The 17,787-nt window shown below is 35.7% G+C and overlaps 2 protein-coding genes across 2 annotated transcripts; one reads left to right on the top strand and one right to left on the bottom strand.

The window, feature by feature from the left end:
- Positions 1 to 10,817: 10,817 nt before the first annotated feature.
- On the bottom strand, positions 10,818 to 11,276 carry LOC138883747 (premnaspirodiene oxygenase-like). Its single transcript, XM_070164456.1, has one exon. It carries the CDS (start codon positions 11,274 to 11,276, stop codon positions 10,818 to 10,820), a length of 459 nt encoding a protein of 152 aa, XP_070020557.1.
- Positions 11,277 to 16,718: 5,442 nt separating this feature from the next.
- On the top strand, positions 16,719 to 17,492 carry LOC138883746 (uncharacterized). Its single transcript, XM_070164455.1, has 2 exons — positions 16,719 to 16,844; positions 17,049 to 17,492. The coding sequence occupies exons 1-2, from the start codon at positions 16,719 to 16,721 to the stop codon at positions 17,490 to 17,492; spliced, it is 570 nt and encodes a 189-aa protein (XP_070020556.1).
- Positions 17,493 to 17,787: the final 295 nt, after the last annotated feature.

The following is a 17,787-nucleotide window of genomic DNA, read 5'->3' as shown; positions in this document are numbered from 1 at the left end:
GAGAGAGGGAGTACATTCAAAGAGGGTAGAAGGCTAGGAAATTCAGAGAGGAGAAGAAAAAAAGGGGGCGGAGAGAGCGGTATACACTCGATATACACTCTGGATACACTGGATATACAGGGGCAGAGAGCTAAGAAAACATTCTGAAAATACTGGAAAAAAAACTGGAATTTACTGTTTCATTTATTTCTATTTTTGGTTTTCAATTTCGAATTGGCTGAAACCATCTTCCATATACTGTTTCATTGAACTATCTGGGGTTAATAGCTGGATTAAAACTGGGACTGTTTTGTTGCTGCTGGTGATTGCTGTTGTTTTTACTTCTGATCTCACCCCCTTTTGACTTTCATTTACAGGTATTCCTTCATACCCTTTGCTAACAAATGAAGACCACAAGTTGGAACCAGATTGAATTTGTATACAGATTTGGATGTTCGAATTGGAATTTGAATAAGAGTCTTGTTTGAAAGTTAAATTCTATTAGCTTCTGCTGTTTATACTTTTGTTTTCTTGTTATGATTCATGTGTTAAGTTGTCCAACTGTGCTCAAGGTATAGATTGTATACAACAATAGCTCCTGCTGAAATTTTGGCTATGTATGTATAGATTGCCTGGTCTTAACTGTAACCAATTGATGTTTCCATATAGTTTATGCATTAGTTTAAAAGGGGATTATTGTTGATTGATATATATAAAGTTCTTATTCATGCCCCGACTCGTTTTTCTCCCCTCCTCAATGGTTAAAAAGATTATGAGAGATCACTGGTAGGTATGGCTTCAGGGATTCGATCCTGAAGTCCTTGCTTGCAGCCGGCGTTGCCAAAATATTCAGGCCCTTCCGCTAATAAAATGGTTTAATAAAGCCTTGTTGTTTGGAAGGGACTTCTCAAGTACTTTAGTGTTAAATAATTAGGGTCTTAAAAAATGGAAATTTGAGGCAAGCCATAGTTAGACACTTAGTAACAAATGGCTCTTGTGTTAATTTCATAATGTAGAGGTAAAATAATAAATATTCCTAGAGAAACCTTTAGGGCCGTTTAAAATATCATCGTGATTGTGGACATGTTTAGTTCTTGAACAATACTAATTAATTAGGGTTTTTTCTTTTATTATTAGAGACAAACTAAGTAGAAAATTGTAGTTTGCTTTAGGTTGGCCTTTAAATAATAAATGAGGCGAGCCCTGCTAAACAAAAATGCATAAATTGCGGGGTCCTATTAAATGTCTATAATAAAATACTTAGAATTCGAGATGAGCCGTTTAGCGAATTTCACAGCCCTCCCCAAAGATAATAACGCATTAGTCACTTTAGGTGCGCTTTTAATAATTTACCTTCTTAAATTTGGGTGTGCATTTCATGTGACCCAAATCAAATCCCAAAAAACGTTGAATAAAATGTGTTCAGGATTGCGGGTGCATTTCATGTGACGCAATCCAAAGACACGTTTTAAACGACGTTCAATTTTCTCTAAAAATAATTGAATAAAAGCCGTTGAAAGCTAAAATTGGCACATAGGTTCAACATGTATTAAAATCAGATAAATAAGCTGAATATGACAATTGAGCGACCGTGCTAGAACCACGGAATCTGGGAATGCCTAACACCTTCTCCCGGGTTAACAGAATTCCTTACTCGGATTTCTGGTTCGCGGACTATTAAACAGAGTCATATTTTCCTCGATTCGGGATTCAAGCGGTGACTTGGGACACCATAAATCTCCCAAGTGGTGACTCTGAGTTTCTTAAAATAAATCCCGTTTCGATTGTTCTTTAATTAGAAAAACTCCCTTTACATATACCCTTTTTCGGGGTGTAGGGAAAAAAGGAGGTGTGACAATGAGAATCTAAAGCTGATATGTGAGACCATCAACGAATCTTTGAATCCTCTCAATATCCATAGGAACCAACCAAATAGCATGACAAGCTAACTCCGAGAACCTCATCTCATACTGCATCACAGTCATATCTCCCTAATGCAACTGCTCAAACTACCTGTGAAGCTCCTCTCTACGAGACTGTGGCACATACTTCTCCAAAAAGAGAACGGAGAACTGCTGCCAGGTAAGGGGCGCGACATCAACAGGCCTACACTTCTCATAAGCCTCCCACCAAGTAAAGGCAGCTCCAAAAAACTGAAAAGTAGTAAATGCTACACCGATGGTCTCCAAAATACTCGTTGTACGAAGAATCCTCTGACACTTGTCCAAGAAACCGTAGGCATCCTCGCCTCTGTACCACTGAAAGTCGGAGACTGGAGTATACCAGACCTCTCCAATCGACGCTGCTCGTCGTCAAGCATAACTAGTACCACATAATCCTGGACTGGTGCAACCGGTTGGGCTAGAGGTGCCCTAGTGTCAGAAGTCCCTGCACAACCTACTCAGCTGTGCAAGCAACGGGAGTCTGAGTACCTCCCCCCGCCTGAGAAGTAGTTGCGTCCGTAGTAACTGAGACTGCCTGAGCCAGGCCAGTGCATACTAATAGAATCTGAGCTAAAGCCTCGTGAAGGCCTGGAATAACAATCGGTATAGGCGGTGCCTGAGCCGGTCTTGCTGGAGCATCCGCAACTAGGACCTAATCCTGAACTGGGGCGGTTGGTGGATCTGTAGGTGCTGCCCTAGCTGTTGTACGGGCTATACCCCTGCCTCTACCACGGCCTCGACTGCGTCCTCGACCTCTAGTGGCCCCAACTTGTGGTACTGGTGGTCGTCCGTCCTGACCGGTAGCACGTTTCCTCACCATCTGTGAGAGAATAGAATAACAGAAGTTTAGTACTAGAATCAACAGATCGCATGACAAAAATTTCAAGAATGTGGAGTTTTTCCTAAAGGTTCTGCAGCCTCCCGAGGATAAGTACATACGTCTCCGTAGCGATCCGCGAGACTCTACTAAACCGGCTCATGACTTGCGAGACCTATGTAACCTAGGTTCTGATACCAACTTGTCATGACCCCAAATGCCCCGATCGTGATGGCGCCTATCACGGTACTAGGCAAGCCAAACCAACACTATATCACATCGAATTCTTTTATAAAATTCATATTCTAAAACCGTTAAGTCTCAAATTCTTCAAATGTAATATATAAATCAATAGAAATGCGAAAAACAGTATGAAATACACTAACACAGCCCAAATCCGGTGTCACTAATTATGAGCCTCTAAATACAACCAAAATGTTGTCTGAATAATACAAAATAAGTCTAATAGACACAATACTAAGATAGGAGGGAGGAAAGCAGGGTTGCGAATGCCGTGCAGCTACCTTGCGATCTCCGATAAAGCTTTGAGAGTGCTGGAAGCTCTCGCTTTGATGCTCGGGCACTTGGATCTGCACCTAAGGTGCAGGGAGTAACGTGAGTATGCCAACTCAATAAGTAACTAAAGTAAATAAGGTCTGCGTGTAGTGACGAGCAGTTAAAATCATATAATAAGTCTCACTAGAAATATCAAGTCAAATTCTGCAATTTAATAGCCAGTCATCTCGTAAAACTTCAGTTTCGATTAAAAATCCTTTGAAAACATTTATCCAACATTTTTCAGCGGAGGCTCAGTATAAAAGAAGAGTCAGTGTAACAAAAGTCATAAACAAGCCCCTCGGGCAAGGTATCACTCATAAATATAGCCTCCCGGGCAAGCCTCTTAGTCACTCGTAACTCAAATCTCGTCAAACAGTACTCACACTCAGCACTCCGGCTCAATAATATCTGATTATAATAATAGTCATAATAACTGCTGCGGCGTGCAACCCGATCCATAGTTTATAGTCGACTACGCTCACTGGGGGTGTACAGACTCCGGAGGGGCTCCTACAGCCCAAGCGTCATATTGCTGCGGCGTGCAGCCCGATCCAATATATATTACTATGGCATGCAGTCCAATCCATATGTATATCGCTGCGGCGTGCAGCCCGATCCATATGTATATAATATCGCTGCGACGTGCATCCCGATCCATAACATATATGTATAATCCTTACCATTAGGTCCTTAACCTCTATCAGTCATCAACCTCACGGCCACTCGGGCATATCAGTGAAAAATCAGAGAAACTCAGCCCAAACAGTTTTCATGTATTAAGAAGTAGGGTAATGAAATCGGATTTAAACAATAAAAAGGTAATACATGACTGATGATATGCTTTCAAATCAAATAGAGTGAGGAAAGTAGTAAAAATACCCCTAAGGGTCTAAACATGTCGGCACAAGACCCCAAACACGGCGTACAACCCAACATATAATATCAATCTCTAAAATACGGGATATCATAAGATTTCAAATCAAATACGCGGCTTAATAGTCGCTACGGGACGGACAAGGTCACAATCCCTACCGGTGCACGCCCACACGCTCGTCACCTAGCATGTGTGTCACCTCATTTATCATAACAATATGAAATATCGGGGTTTCATACCCTCAGGTCCAGATTTACAATGGTTACTTACCTTAAACCGGATGAAATACTACTCCGCGATGCCCTTGCCTCTCTCGACTCGGCCTCAACTCGCAGCGAATCTATCCAAAATCAGAATTATAACGTCAATATATGCTAAGGGAACGAAGCACATGCAAAAATAATCAAATTACATCAAAAATTCCGAAATTGGTCCAACCCGACCCTCGGGCCCACGTCTCGGAATCCGAAAATATCACATCAATAGAATCATTATCCTCCCACGAGTCTATTCATACCAAGAACATCGAAATCGGACCTCAAATGGCCCCTCAAACCCCTAAATTTAGGTCTCCAATTTCCAAGCCCTAAACCCCCAATTTTAACCACTAATTACCACAAATTTCAAGCTTAAACAGTTAAAAACCATCATGGAAATAAGTTTAGGGTCCAAATACCTTACCTTCATGAAACCCTCTTGAATTCCCTCTTCAATTTGCTCTCCCAAGCTCAAACCCGTATGTGAAAATGGTGGAATAACCAAGAATTCGCGAAGGAGGACTTATATACTTTCTGACCCAGGGTTTTCGCACCCGCAGTCAACCAACCACTTCTGCGGTTTCCACTTAAGTCCCTCAAAATCGCACTTGCGCATCCACTTCCGCACCTTCGGTCTCGCAGGTGCGCTGAGCCTTCTCCACCTGCGCCTTCTGACCATTCTCGCCCATGGCCGCATCTGCGGCTTCTCTTCCACTTCTGCGATCCCGCACCTGCACTCCTCAATCCGCAGGTGCGGTTATGACAGCAAAAAAATGAGCAGCTTCAGCTGCACAATTATAACTCTCAACTTTCTGTCAACCATCCGAAATCACCATGAGGTCCCCACGACCTCAACCAAAGGTACTAGCAAGTCACATACCACTATTCAAACTTATACCAATCTTCGAAATACCCAAAACAACGTTGAATCATCAAAATACCCTCAAATTCAAGCCTAAGGATTCCAATAACTTCCGAATTCCTCTTTTGATCAAAAAGTCCGTCAAACCTCGTCCTAATGACCTAAAATTTTGAACACACGTCCTTAATGACACCACAGACCTACTCCAATTTTCGGAATTCCATTCCGACCCCTATATCAAAATCTTCGCTACCAACCGGAAAATGCCAAAATTTCAATTTTGCCAATTCAAGCCTAAATCTACTACAGACCTCCAAATTACATTCCGATCACGCTCCTAAGTCCCAAATCACCTCATGAAGCTATCCGAATCATAAAAACTAGATTCTGAGATCGTTTACTCACAAGTCAACTTCCAGTTGACTTTTCCAACAAAAGGCCAACTTAAGAGACTAAGTGTCTCATTTCTCTACCAAACCAACTCCGAACCTAAACTAACCAATACGATAACATATAATACAGCTGAACAAGGCATAAAGAAGCAGAAATGAGGAAACGGAGTAGTAACTCATGAAACGACCGGCTGGGTCGTTACCCAAACATAACAAAGCTTCAGCTAAAAACATGCTGAAGTTTAGCAAATATAGAACAAAACTTCAGCTAAAACATGCTGAAGTTCAGCAAATAGAGAATAAAACTTCAGCTACTAGAATGCTTAAGTTCAGAAATTACAAATAAAACTTCAGCAAATAAAGAACAAAACTACATGTACTAGAATGCTCAAGTTCAGCAATTACAAACAAAAACTTCAGCCAACACTTGGTTCAGCAATTTGCTACTTCAGACCCGTCTACTAGAATGCTAAAGTTTGCGTGAATGTCTTTGCTACTTCATGCCCGTATGCCTGAAGTTACGCAAAAAAATGGGTATACTTGTAATTGTTTTTGCAAAACGGGTATAAGTTAAAACGTAACCCAAAAAGCCGGTATAGATGCAAATGCCCCTAAGTTTTCCTACGTGTGTGGTCCAATAGGTTTAACGTGATTGATATTTAATTAATGAGAAAATCTCAGCCGATTGGTTACTTGATAGACGTACCGGATTAAGTGAGAACCTCTATAAATTGGTCTTTCCTCTACCCATTAGGGTTACCACTTTTCCTACATACAAGTCCATCACTAACAGTTGTGGTAACATAAGACTAGGGGCTAGGGCAAGGAGGTAGAAACCAATTTACCAATTAACACTTTCGCTTCACGATAATAGCTTTCGTTTCAAGTATGTTTTCTGTAATGATTATTTGTAAGATTATCATGTTCAAGTGTTAAAGTTTATGTTTACATCATAAATACCAAATATCCATCCCTATTCCTCGCCTCGTGGCAATACACGGTGGAAATCAAAATCAAAATACATGAGCTAATGAATGCTAGAAGAGAAGGTGACTATTTAAATGTGGTGTACGGAAGTTTTTTTGGGGGGGGGGGGGAGGGGGTAGTGTAAGATCTATTATTACAATTTGACTTATAAGGGGTCGTTTGGTATGAGGTATAAGAAGGTATAGTGTTGGTATAAAAATTTAATACCATCTTAATACTTCGTTTGGTTAGCAAATCAGGTATAAGTTATCCACAATTAAAATTAATACCGGGATAACTTGTACCTTATAGAGGGTGGGGTAATTAGCACCGGTATAACTTATACATTCTTCTTACAAATTATGCAATTGTCATATTTAATACAACATACCAAACAATGGATAAAAAATAATCCAAATATAACTAATTCCAGCATAACTTATACCAATATAACTTATCCCGACATAAGCCGTATTCAAACCAAACAACCCCTAATTATATTCTGATTCATAGGCTTTACTTTCTACTTTAAATAACGTTTACTTTGTCGTTTTAGTTTCTAAGCGTTATAGTCATATTTTATGTATAAATAGACATACACATATAATTTTTTTTTTTGTGTAATAAAATTGATGTACAACATTGAAATATTTGTTTCATTTTTCACGTCTTTTGTTTTACAGCAATCCTTCTTCATGTATAATTTTTCATAATTCAATGTACTGTTCCTTCATTTGAATAATTGACTAAAAATACTCCCTCCGTCTAAATTTATTTGTCCACTATTGACTTAACATACTCCTTAAAAAATAATAAATAACATGATAATTTTATTATCTCACCCCTATTTATTATATGATGAAAAATGAATTGAAAATTAGTAATACTTAATAAGAAGCGTAAAATATATAGGTATAAAATGATAAATTATCCATTGATTTTTCAAACTGAACAAGTAAAAGTAGACATTTATTTTCAATATAATGGATAAGTAAACTCGACGGAGGGACACAATTTTGGTGATTAAAACCACTATAGCAAAGAAATGCTTTAGAGGTGGAGGAAATCATTAACTAAGATTCTTTCTTTTACTTTGTGGGAAACGGCTAACATTGGAATAACAAGAACTTTGATAAGAATTTCAATATTTTGTTGAAATTATGTGAAATATATAAAATGTCTTTTCTCAATCCAGTAAGAGGGGTTGGTTATAAGAGATGGATTCGTTTTTTTTTAATGCATTCCGCCTGGGCGACTGGGTACCTTTTTTCTAAGATAAGTTCATTTAAACTCAAGCAATAAATAGTAATTATTGAAGAGATAGACACATTGATTTATCTGTACATAGGCTATGGGAATACTTCTTTTGTCAAGATGCAACATACTAATAAACTCTATCCACAAACTCTACCAGGTGCATGTGTTGTTCCAGTCTATGTTGTTCGGACTCTTCGAAAATATTGTTAGGTGTGTATTAAATTCTTCAAAAATATTATATTTTTGGAGAATCCGATACGGATGTGACAATATTTTGAAGAGTCCGCACAACATAGGTCCTAGCTATGTAGGATGTTCATAATCTTTCGGCAGCCACGGGCGTGGTTTGTTTATCTTTTATGCTATTTCGAGATCTTATGAGTGTAAGTACTAATCAGTGGATTTTGCACAATCAACTCACACAAAAATTAAATCTATTTCCTAACATTGTGGATAACCACCACAAGAGGGGTAATTTTTTAACATTATGGTTTATTTTGTTCAATAAAAGAAAAAAGAGAACCCTTGGGCCTCTTTAAGAAGTAAAGTATCATTCTCCGGGGAATTTGCATATATACTCAATTTTGGAGTTATTATTGAAGGTAAAAATTGCACGGCGCGTTCTATTTGGTCCCCTCATTTAACATGTACCTACTTTTTAATTTTTTTCACTTGTACCCAATGTTTAAACAACTTTAGCCATTTTTCTCCTCTTTCTTCTTCTTCTTCTTTGGGTAACAATAATTTTATATGGTGTTTGTGAACATATTTTAAGGTAATTTATGATGTTTTATGGTGACGAGCTGTTGTGACGCTTTATTTTTTACTATTGCTTAGGTAGATTTAGGTATTAAATCGCATACTGGATTGTTAAAATTCGAAGAATTAATTTTTGTTTCTGGGCAGTTTGCACTTCAGGCCTTAAGTGCATGAAATGTTTGTTGCACTTCAGACCTTTTGGCCTTAAGGTGCATCTAAAGTGCAATTTTTCACCTCAGACTTATTGACCTTAAGTACATGAAACCATTGGTTGCACTTCAAATCTATATATTTGGCCTTAAGTGCATCTGAAGTGCAATTTTTTTTTACTTCAAACTAATTTTCTTTTAACTTCAGACCCGATAGGTCTAAAGTTGACCGTAAAATGGGTAGACTTGCAAATGTTTTTGCAAAGAGGCTATAGATTCAATTGTGATCCCAAAATCGGGTATAGATGCAAAAGCCGTTATACCTTTATTGTACAAAAATTTGCAAGTTTACGTAAAACGGGTACAACAACACCAACAACCCAGTAAAATCCTAGACTCCACTGAGTGAGATTTTACTGGGTTGTTGTTGTTGTTGTACCCGCTTTAGAATTAACTTTAGACTTAGTGGGTCTGAAGTTAGAAAATTTCGTGTATGAAGTTGCAAACTTAATTAAGAGTGTTTTAGTCTGAAGTGCAAAATTACACATGTACTTAATTCTTAATTGTCGGAAGTGCAGCTAATTTTTGTATGCACTTGAGAATTTTTAGTCTGAAGTGCAAATTTCCCAGAAATAAAAAAATTGTTCTTCAAATTTCAATAATTCAATACACGATTTAACACCCAATCTATTCCAAATGAGCTCAAATTCAAAACATAACTTTCAAATATCATAAAAAATAAAACGCAATCATCAATTTGTCAAAATAACAACATATCCATTTTGCAAGTAAGAGGAAGAAGAAAAAATCCCAAGCAGTAGCAAAGATAGGAACGCCAAACCAATTAACCACTGTAAAGCACCAACTTGACCATTTACCACCATTACAGCTACAACGCTTATCTTTGTGAACCCGAAACCCGCCATTGCTGAATTTTCTTCCCCACACACCACAGAAACAAAATTGAGTAATTCAGTTTCTGAGGAGGAAAATGAAAAGTTCATCCAAGATTTTTTGCTATCGAACCCAAATGAGGAATTTGATAGAAATTCAGCTAAAGAATAGAAAAATAGTGGATGCTATTAGTAGTATTGACAAGACAATAGAGCTTGAGCCAAATGAGATAGAATGGCCTTTGTTGAAATCACATTTGTATGTTTACAATGGGGAGCTTCAAGCTTTAAATGGCCAAATTTGAGGAAGAAAAATGAGGCTGAGAACTAAGGGCATTGTAGAGGACATCAAAATCTCTGTTTCGAGGTTGGTACCACAAGGGCATCCTTATGCTTGACGGTAATTTGTTTGGGACGAAGCTTTTTGCGCTGAAAGTGGAGAGCGAGAGATATGGATCAAAGAGTTAATTAGATTGAGGCATCGACTGGATGATTGAGGTATGGTTAGAATTTGGTTACATTGTACGTTTTAGTTTATTTATGGCGTTTGCGTGTTGAGTCATGAGTGGTGGCAAATAAGATTTTTCTAGTTGAGGAAAGTGGTGCTCGGGCTTTTAAATTTGTAGTAATAATGAATTTAAAGCAAAATTGGAAAAGAGAATGATACCTGTAACTTTCTTTTTACTTTTTCCTAATGAAATGCGTACCTGCGGTATGTCTTATGTATTGCGAATTGAGACTTTTAGGTTGTAGAGACTGATATTACTCCTATAGTAAGTTTTGCTGCTATATAGAGATATAAAGAGTAGTGCAGGAGTGCTCTGCTTCATTGAAACAAGTCTAATCATTTGCAGTTTAGTGCCTTTCGCAGTATATATGTTTGTCTATCAATTTCTTGAGTTATCTAGCACTAGTATTAGTTTTGCTCCACACTGTACCTTTTGGAGCCCCCATTGAATTAAAAGATCAATTTTGTATCTATTTAATAACAAAGGGGCCTACTGCTACGACTAATTTTATATGAATTGAAAGATCAATAAGCAATTTCATATAATTTTGGATGGTAGAGCTTGTTAAAAACAAGTGTCAGTCCCCCTTGATAACACTCAACTTATTGAACATCAGAATAATGATAGAGCAATTTAGCCGGTGGAAGGTGAACGTTTATTAAACCAAATGAAATCCCAGGACACATTCTCCTCCCGGCACCAAAAGGAAGATACTCAAAATTATTCCCCATAAAATCCACAGAGTTCTGCTCAAATCTCTCTGGCTTAAAATCTTCTGCGTCTTCCCAATACTTTGGATCCCTTCCAATTGCCCAAACATTAACCATGACTCTTGTTTTTAATGGGATAGAGTATCCATTGATGTTTGTTTCTTCCCTACACTCTCTTGGAACCAATAGAGGGAGCTGAGGATGAAGTCTCAAGGTTTCTTTAACAAATTGTTTTAGGTATTTCAATTCCTCAATCTCATCCTCATCAAATGTTTCTTTTCCTTTGAATAAATCTCTTATCTCAGCGTGTGCCTTTGCAAACACCCTTGGGTTCCTCATCATTTCTGTCATCGCCCATATTGTTGTTGATGTTGAAGTTTCTGTTCCCCAGTAAACATGTCCTACATTTATCCATACTTAATAAAGCATGAGTTATACACCATCCTTTTCATTTTAAATGATGGTGTTTGATTGGCTATGAGGTCTTAGATTTAAATCCAGTAGAGGAACTAGCTGATTTCTTCTCATTTGTCCAAGTTTTGGTGGACAGAATTATTCGGTACCTATGCTAGTGGGAGGTAGCCGATATCCCGTGAAATTAGTCGAGGTGGGGGCAAGGTGACTCGTATACCATGATTATCTATATATATATCTATATTATTATAAAAGCACAAATATTTTTTGCTAAATGTTGAAGGACTAAAATATCCTCAAAATATTAATTGACGTTTATGCCCTTAAATATTTATATAATTTAAGGATGTAATTGTAAATTATCCAAGACTGGAATTCTTTCCAATCTAAACTAAAATTCTAACATGAAAACCCTCACCGTAATACAAATTTGCGTTGAATTCTTATACCAATCAGGCATCCTACTTCCATACAAGTCCCACCTGAATAAGAATACCTTAATTACTGTAATAAAAAAAGGTTTTACCGTCCCTTTTTTGCTTATGCTCTCACAAGTGTATAGCCGCATGGACCTCTAGCCGGGAAAATTACAAGTGGACAGGTACTTTACGTAATAACTTCATGTATTTACAATTTGTAGTTGGTTATAAGCATGTCAAAAGCTTCTCTTTTTTATTTCTTTTTCTATTTGCAAACCAAAGATAATTTTCCTAATTAGGTGATTTTTTTTTGCTTTCTTTTTTGTTCCCTTATTTCTTAGGGTTAAAATCTTTTAGTTTTATGTAATGTGGAGTTAGATCTGGAAAAGGATCATATTTGTTTATAGAATATTCCTCATGTCTATCGATGAATAAAGAACGACTAAAGTATTCCAAAAACATTATTTATATATAATTTTTAAGTATGTAGTTATAAATTATCCAAGGCTGAAATTCTTTTCCAATCTATACTACACATACACATTCCCTACAAGATATTGCGTATAATTCTTGGGCTATGCTTGGTATTTGGTTCTCCAGTTTGTATGAGTATTGTTCCACATTATTCATAATAAACTTTTTTTATGCAGATATTCAAAGAGTAGCTGCATAAACCTCATGCCGGGTAAATTCCAAACCAACAGAAAGTATAAACTTTTAAATTAACAAGTAGTTTACATCCTTGTTACTACTATATTTACCGTTTGTAATTGGCTATAATTAAGCATGTCAAAAACTTTGCCTATTTGTTTCTTCTGGCGCTCTTCCATAACGTCTTTATATGCTAATGAAAGATAGTTCTAACATGGTTCTATTTTGCTTTTTTTTTTTTTTTTAATTTCTTTATTTGTTAATATTGAAATCTTTAGTTTGTAGGGTTTGGCTATTGGATATAATTGTGATATTGTCGTAGAAAGGAGCAAAGTTTTCCAAAGGCATTATTAATTCTTTTTTTCTTTTTTCTTTTTCGAAATTGAGTAATGCTTTGGTTTAAGGCCATATATATGAATTTGACGAAAATAACTATTTTTGTCTTATTCTCAATTACGGTGCTTTGGTTTAGGGTCATATGTAGGTCGCATTTTATATACTCTTTTAGCGCTTACCGTCCAATAAATAATAATTCTCACCTTCAGAAAAGAATTAGATAAATAATTTTAACTACCTCTTACCAATAGACAACATATTTATATAATTGCATTGCATCCATGTCAATTGCTTTTCAAGGATTCTTTCTTCTTGTATATAATTTTATAATAAATTTAGTTCTTGTTCTGTAAGGTAAATAATTAAATGAAGATTTACGTGCAACGCACGTACATAGAGACTAGTCTATCCTATATTAAAAACACGAAGGTCCTTAGCGAAATGTCGTTCGCCTTTTTTACCCCTTAAAATCATATTTCACATTGGATAAAATTATAATTTAAATTAATTTCCTAATTTTTAGGACTTTAAAATCAACTAAAATTTTGGTCATTAAATCTTTTATTATTAAACTAGGTAAGAAATAATAATTGGAAAAATCCTTAATTGCTACGAGTGAATAACAAAAGAATAAAACTAATTTCCTTAATTTTTACACGATTCTATAGCAAGGTAACAAAAGCATAAAATTGTGCCTTCATATATCGAATTTTTATACGCTTTATCCTGTAGCATAGTGAATTATTCTAAAAGATTAAAAGATTTAATTTTTTTAATTTGTAGTATTTGAGACGGTGTCATGATAAATGTATTTGTTTTTTTGTTTTTGTTCATTTTCGATATTAGAGTACAAAATAACAATAATTTTAACAAGATATTTTTATAACACTTTGAAAATTTTCATGTGGTACGATTTATCCTTCATTGAGCTAGCTAAATAGAATCAACAAAATATATTTTAGAATGTTACACTTTCTTATAGTTCAAACACATCGTATAATACTATTTATGTTATTTTTTAAAAACTATTAACTCAATGACATGAGAAACAGACACAATTAAAAAATCATCATTTACCTATTTTTCTAATATTTAGGAGCTTGAAACTAAATAAAATTTGAATATTAAGTGGGCATTTGGACATTAGAATTGTGAAATTTTGAAAAAATGAAATTTTTTTCCAAGTGAAAAATGGTATTTAAAAATTAGACTTATGTTTGGACATGAATATAATTTGGAATTGTTTTTGAATTTTTGTGAGTGCTTTCAAGTGAAAATATTGAAATACAACTTTTTGGAGTTTTCCAAATTCCAAAATTTAACTTCAAGTGAAAATTTGAAATTTTCATGGCACTAATTCCCTGAAAAAGTGAAAAAATGAATCTTTGTGTCAAATGGGTCCCAAGCCTTTCTTTATTTGGGCTTTATAAAAAGTCCTAATATTTAGAAGTAAAATTCGAATGGGATTTTTACCTATCTATACCATATATCAAACATTATTACCAAAAATGTTCATAATTTGTTATTTACCCATGTAGTCCACACTTTTACTACAAATTATATACCAATCCAAAAATAGGTAGATTTTGCCATTAAAAAAGCCCTAAAATGAAGGCACCAAATCTGATGTGATTCTGTCAAGGATTTTATTCCAATTTTGAAATGAAGGAGATCTCTCTTCCTGATGAAGGCACCAGTTGCGTAATTCTCTCCTTCCTCAACAGAAAGAGATTTCACAAAAAACGCAATCAAATTGTACAATTACTGAAGAGAGACTATATCTGTTCTTCGTCTCAAATTGTACAAAATTGCTCTTCGTCGATATCAGTATTCAAATTGTAGAAACTATATCTCTTCTTCGTCTTTTTTCCTATCAACTACACGAAATCATGTCAAAAATCCCAATAATGCTGAAATCGAATGGTAATTGGGATAACTATGGCAGATTTAGAGATTTTGAAGTTGATGCCATTGTGGTAGATGATAATGCAAACTACGGAATTCTCAGTTCTACAATTGCAGAACAATTATCGATTGATACATCGGATAAAATTATAGAAATCAAATACATTGTGAACGAGAATTGTCCTCCAATGGAGATTAGGAATGATATGGGGGTTCGTGCTTACATGGAAACCAAAAAGGAGAATAAAAACTTAGGTTCGTATCCTTTATGTATAAGCGTAAGAGATTTCAATATGGAATTGGCAATCAACAATGAAAGCACCAGTGCAGGTATGTTTGATTCGACATTGCAGAGAGTTATGGTGTTACTATGTTATCTACAATATTACTACAATTACCTACAATTAAACTACAAAGCTCACATAGTACTGAAAAGGATAAAGCAATGTTGCTTTCAAAATTATCTACATAGAAACTACATTTATGAATTTATTGTTTGCAGGTTCGTCTGGATCCCTAAACTTACTTGAATTTCCATCCTCACCAGCTATAGAGGAATATCAAAGTGAAATAATAACTGAATCTACGCAAACATATATTGAAGAAGGACAAGTTTATCAGGACAAGCAAACAGTAGCTGCTGCAATGAAGAATTATTCAGTGATGCACAAGTTCCAGTTCAGAGTAAAAAGATCTAGTCATAGAAGGTATGTAGTTATTTGTGGATAATATATCAGCAAAATCAGTGTATGATTGAAGATAGGTGGGTTTTATAAATTGTAGTTAAATTGTAGTCAATTTGTAGTTAATTGTAGTTTTTTCATAAATTTGTGTAAATATTGTATTTCTTTTGTAGCTACTGGCTTATATGTGTTGCTGAAAGCTGTAAATGGCATTTCAAGGCAACGTCAATTAATGATTCGGCAATGTTCAAGATAAGAAGTTTCAGCCGTCAACACACATGCTGCCTAATGGACGAAACATTCATACAGCGCAAACGTACTGCAGCAGTACTTGGTAGCATGGTCGTTCCAAAGTATTGTGATCCTAAGACTGTTTACACACCAAAGGACATACAAACTGACATGTTATCCGAACATGGACTGAACCTAAGCTACATGCAAGCATGGAGAGCAAAGGAAAAAGCTTTACAGTTTTTGAGAGGGAATCCGTGTGACTCCTACAACAAATTACCCAAATATTTTTATATTCTTGAGAAGAATTATCCTGGTTCTGTTGTTAAATTGAAGAAGGCAGCAGATGATTGCTTCTTATACGCATTTGTTGCTCTTTGTACATCAATAAATGGTTGGCAACATTGTAGGCCGGTAGTAGTGGTTGATGGGACATTCTTAAAGTCAGCCTACAGGGGGATTATGCTGACAGCAAGCACCATGGATGCAGCAGGTAAATAATGGAATAATTTTGTACTTATTTTGTAGACAGTCTTTAAAATGCAGTTAAATTGTAGTTATGTTGTAGTTTATTTTGTAGTTATATAAAAGAATGTAGTTAACATGTCTATATTTCTCAATATATATTGTAGTTGTTATTTAATCATATTTTATGTCTTAAAAATGTAGGTACTATTTTTCCCTTGGCATATGCTGTGGTTGATTCTGAAAACGACGCGTCTTGGAAGTGGTTCTTTGAGCAATTCAAGGAGGCATATGGTGAAAGACCTTCAATGTGTGTTGTTTCAGATAGGCATGAGAGTATACTGAAGGCAACATCAGTTGTCTATCCGGGATTGGCACACTACTCTTGCATGTGGCATATATGGACAAATATAAGGTCAAAATTCAAGAAGGGACATCTACAATTACATGAATTGTACTTTGCTACAGCACGGTCATACACTATGGATGAATTTAATGAAAGGATGTTGAAGATTGAAGAGGTAGACCTGCGTGTAAAGTCTTACCTATATGATATTGGCTATCATAGATGGTCAAGAGTACATGCAACGGTAAATAGAACTTTTACTATGACGTCAAACATTGCCGAGTCGTTGAATGCTGTAACAAAAGATGCAAGAGAGCTTCCAATATTTGATCTATTTGAGTATATGAGGACTCTTCTTGAACGTTGGACAAAAGAAAAGTTATCGAAGGCAAAGGGTACTTTCACATACCTTGGTCACAAATACAACAAAGAATTGGAAGACAACAGTACATTATCTCAGAAACTAAGGGTAAGATATTTTTTTTTGGTGCAGTAGAATCAAAAAAGTACTAGCTGCAGTTTTTCCAGATTGTAGTTAAACTGTAGTCAAATTGTCGGTAATAATAGTTTGTAGATGAGCTGTAATATATTTGTTGCTGATTTGTAGGTAAATTGTTGATAATCCATTTTAATGATTGATGTATTATTATTTCTGTTTGGTCTTCAATTGTAGGTGAGGGCTTCAACAGATCATATACATACTGTGTTAGATGGTGTGAAGCGGTACATTGTGTGTCTAGAAAACAAGAAATGTAGCTGTGGACAATTCCAACTTGATGAACTTCCATGTGCGCATGCTTTGGCAGCATTAAGGCATAGGAATGAAACATACGAAAACTATTGCTCTCCGTATTACACAAGGAAGAGCCTTCTGCTTACCTATGAAATGCCAGTAAATCCTCTTCCTGATGAAGGCAAATGGGAAGTGCCACAACATATTTTGGATGAGGTAGTAAAGCCACCGGCGGGAGATAAAAGGCAGCCAGGGAGACCTCACAAGGAAAGATATAAAACATTTGATGAAATAAAGTCAAAGAAATACAAGGTGTCATGTGGTAATTGTGGAGGTGAAGGGCATGACAAAAGAACTTGCAAGAATGCGCCGAAAAAGAAATGAATATCATGTAGTTAGAATACTTATTCAAAATAAATGTTAGTGAGCTCAAATTATCGGATTTTTTTGTCTAATTGTTTAAGTTTTTGAAGATGAATAAGAAGTATAAACATCAATTTGTGTATCTGCACTATTTATGTTTTTATGTATTCTGTCAAGCATCTAAAGTTGTCTTTTTTTTATAGAATAGTTAAACTTTAATATTTACTGTATACAAAAAAACTGATATTAATAAAGAATGCATTCAACGTAAATTGTATCCAGATTGTAGTGAATATGTAGTTTAACTGTGTTAGAA

This window comes from Nicotiana sylvestris, chromosome 12, assembly GCF_000393655.2.
Source record: "Nicotiana sylvestris chromosome 12, ASM39365v2, whole genome shotgun sequence".
Taxonomy (NCBI): Eukaryota; Viridiplantae; Streptophyta; class Magnoliopsida; order Solanales; family Solanaceae; genus Nicotiana; species Nicotiana sylvestris.
Note: the sequence above shows the minus strand (reverse complement) of the source record. Positions and strands in the feature narration are given on the sequence as shown.

What these genes read in the sequence shown, in the direction of transcription:
- LOC138883747 (XM_070164456.1), bottom strand. Translation starts at nt 11,276, where the DNA reads ATGACAGAAATGATGAGGAACCCAAGGGTGTTTGCAAAGGCACACGCT.
- LOC138883746 (XM_070164455.1), top strand. Translation starts at nt 16,719, where the DNA reads ATGAGGACTCTTCTTGAACGTTGGACAAAAGAAAAGTTATCGAAGGCA. An exon ending in CATTATCTCAGAAACTAAGG is followed by an intron (nt 16,845 to 17,048) that starts GTAAGATATTTT and finishes CTTCAATTGTAG; the next exon opens with GTGAGGGCTTCAACAGATCA.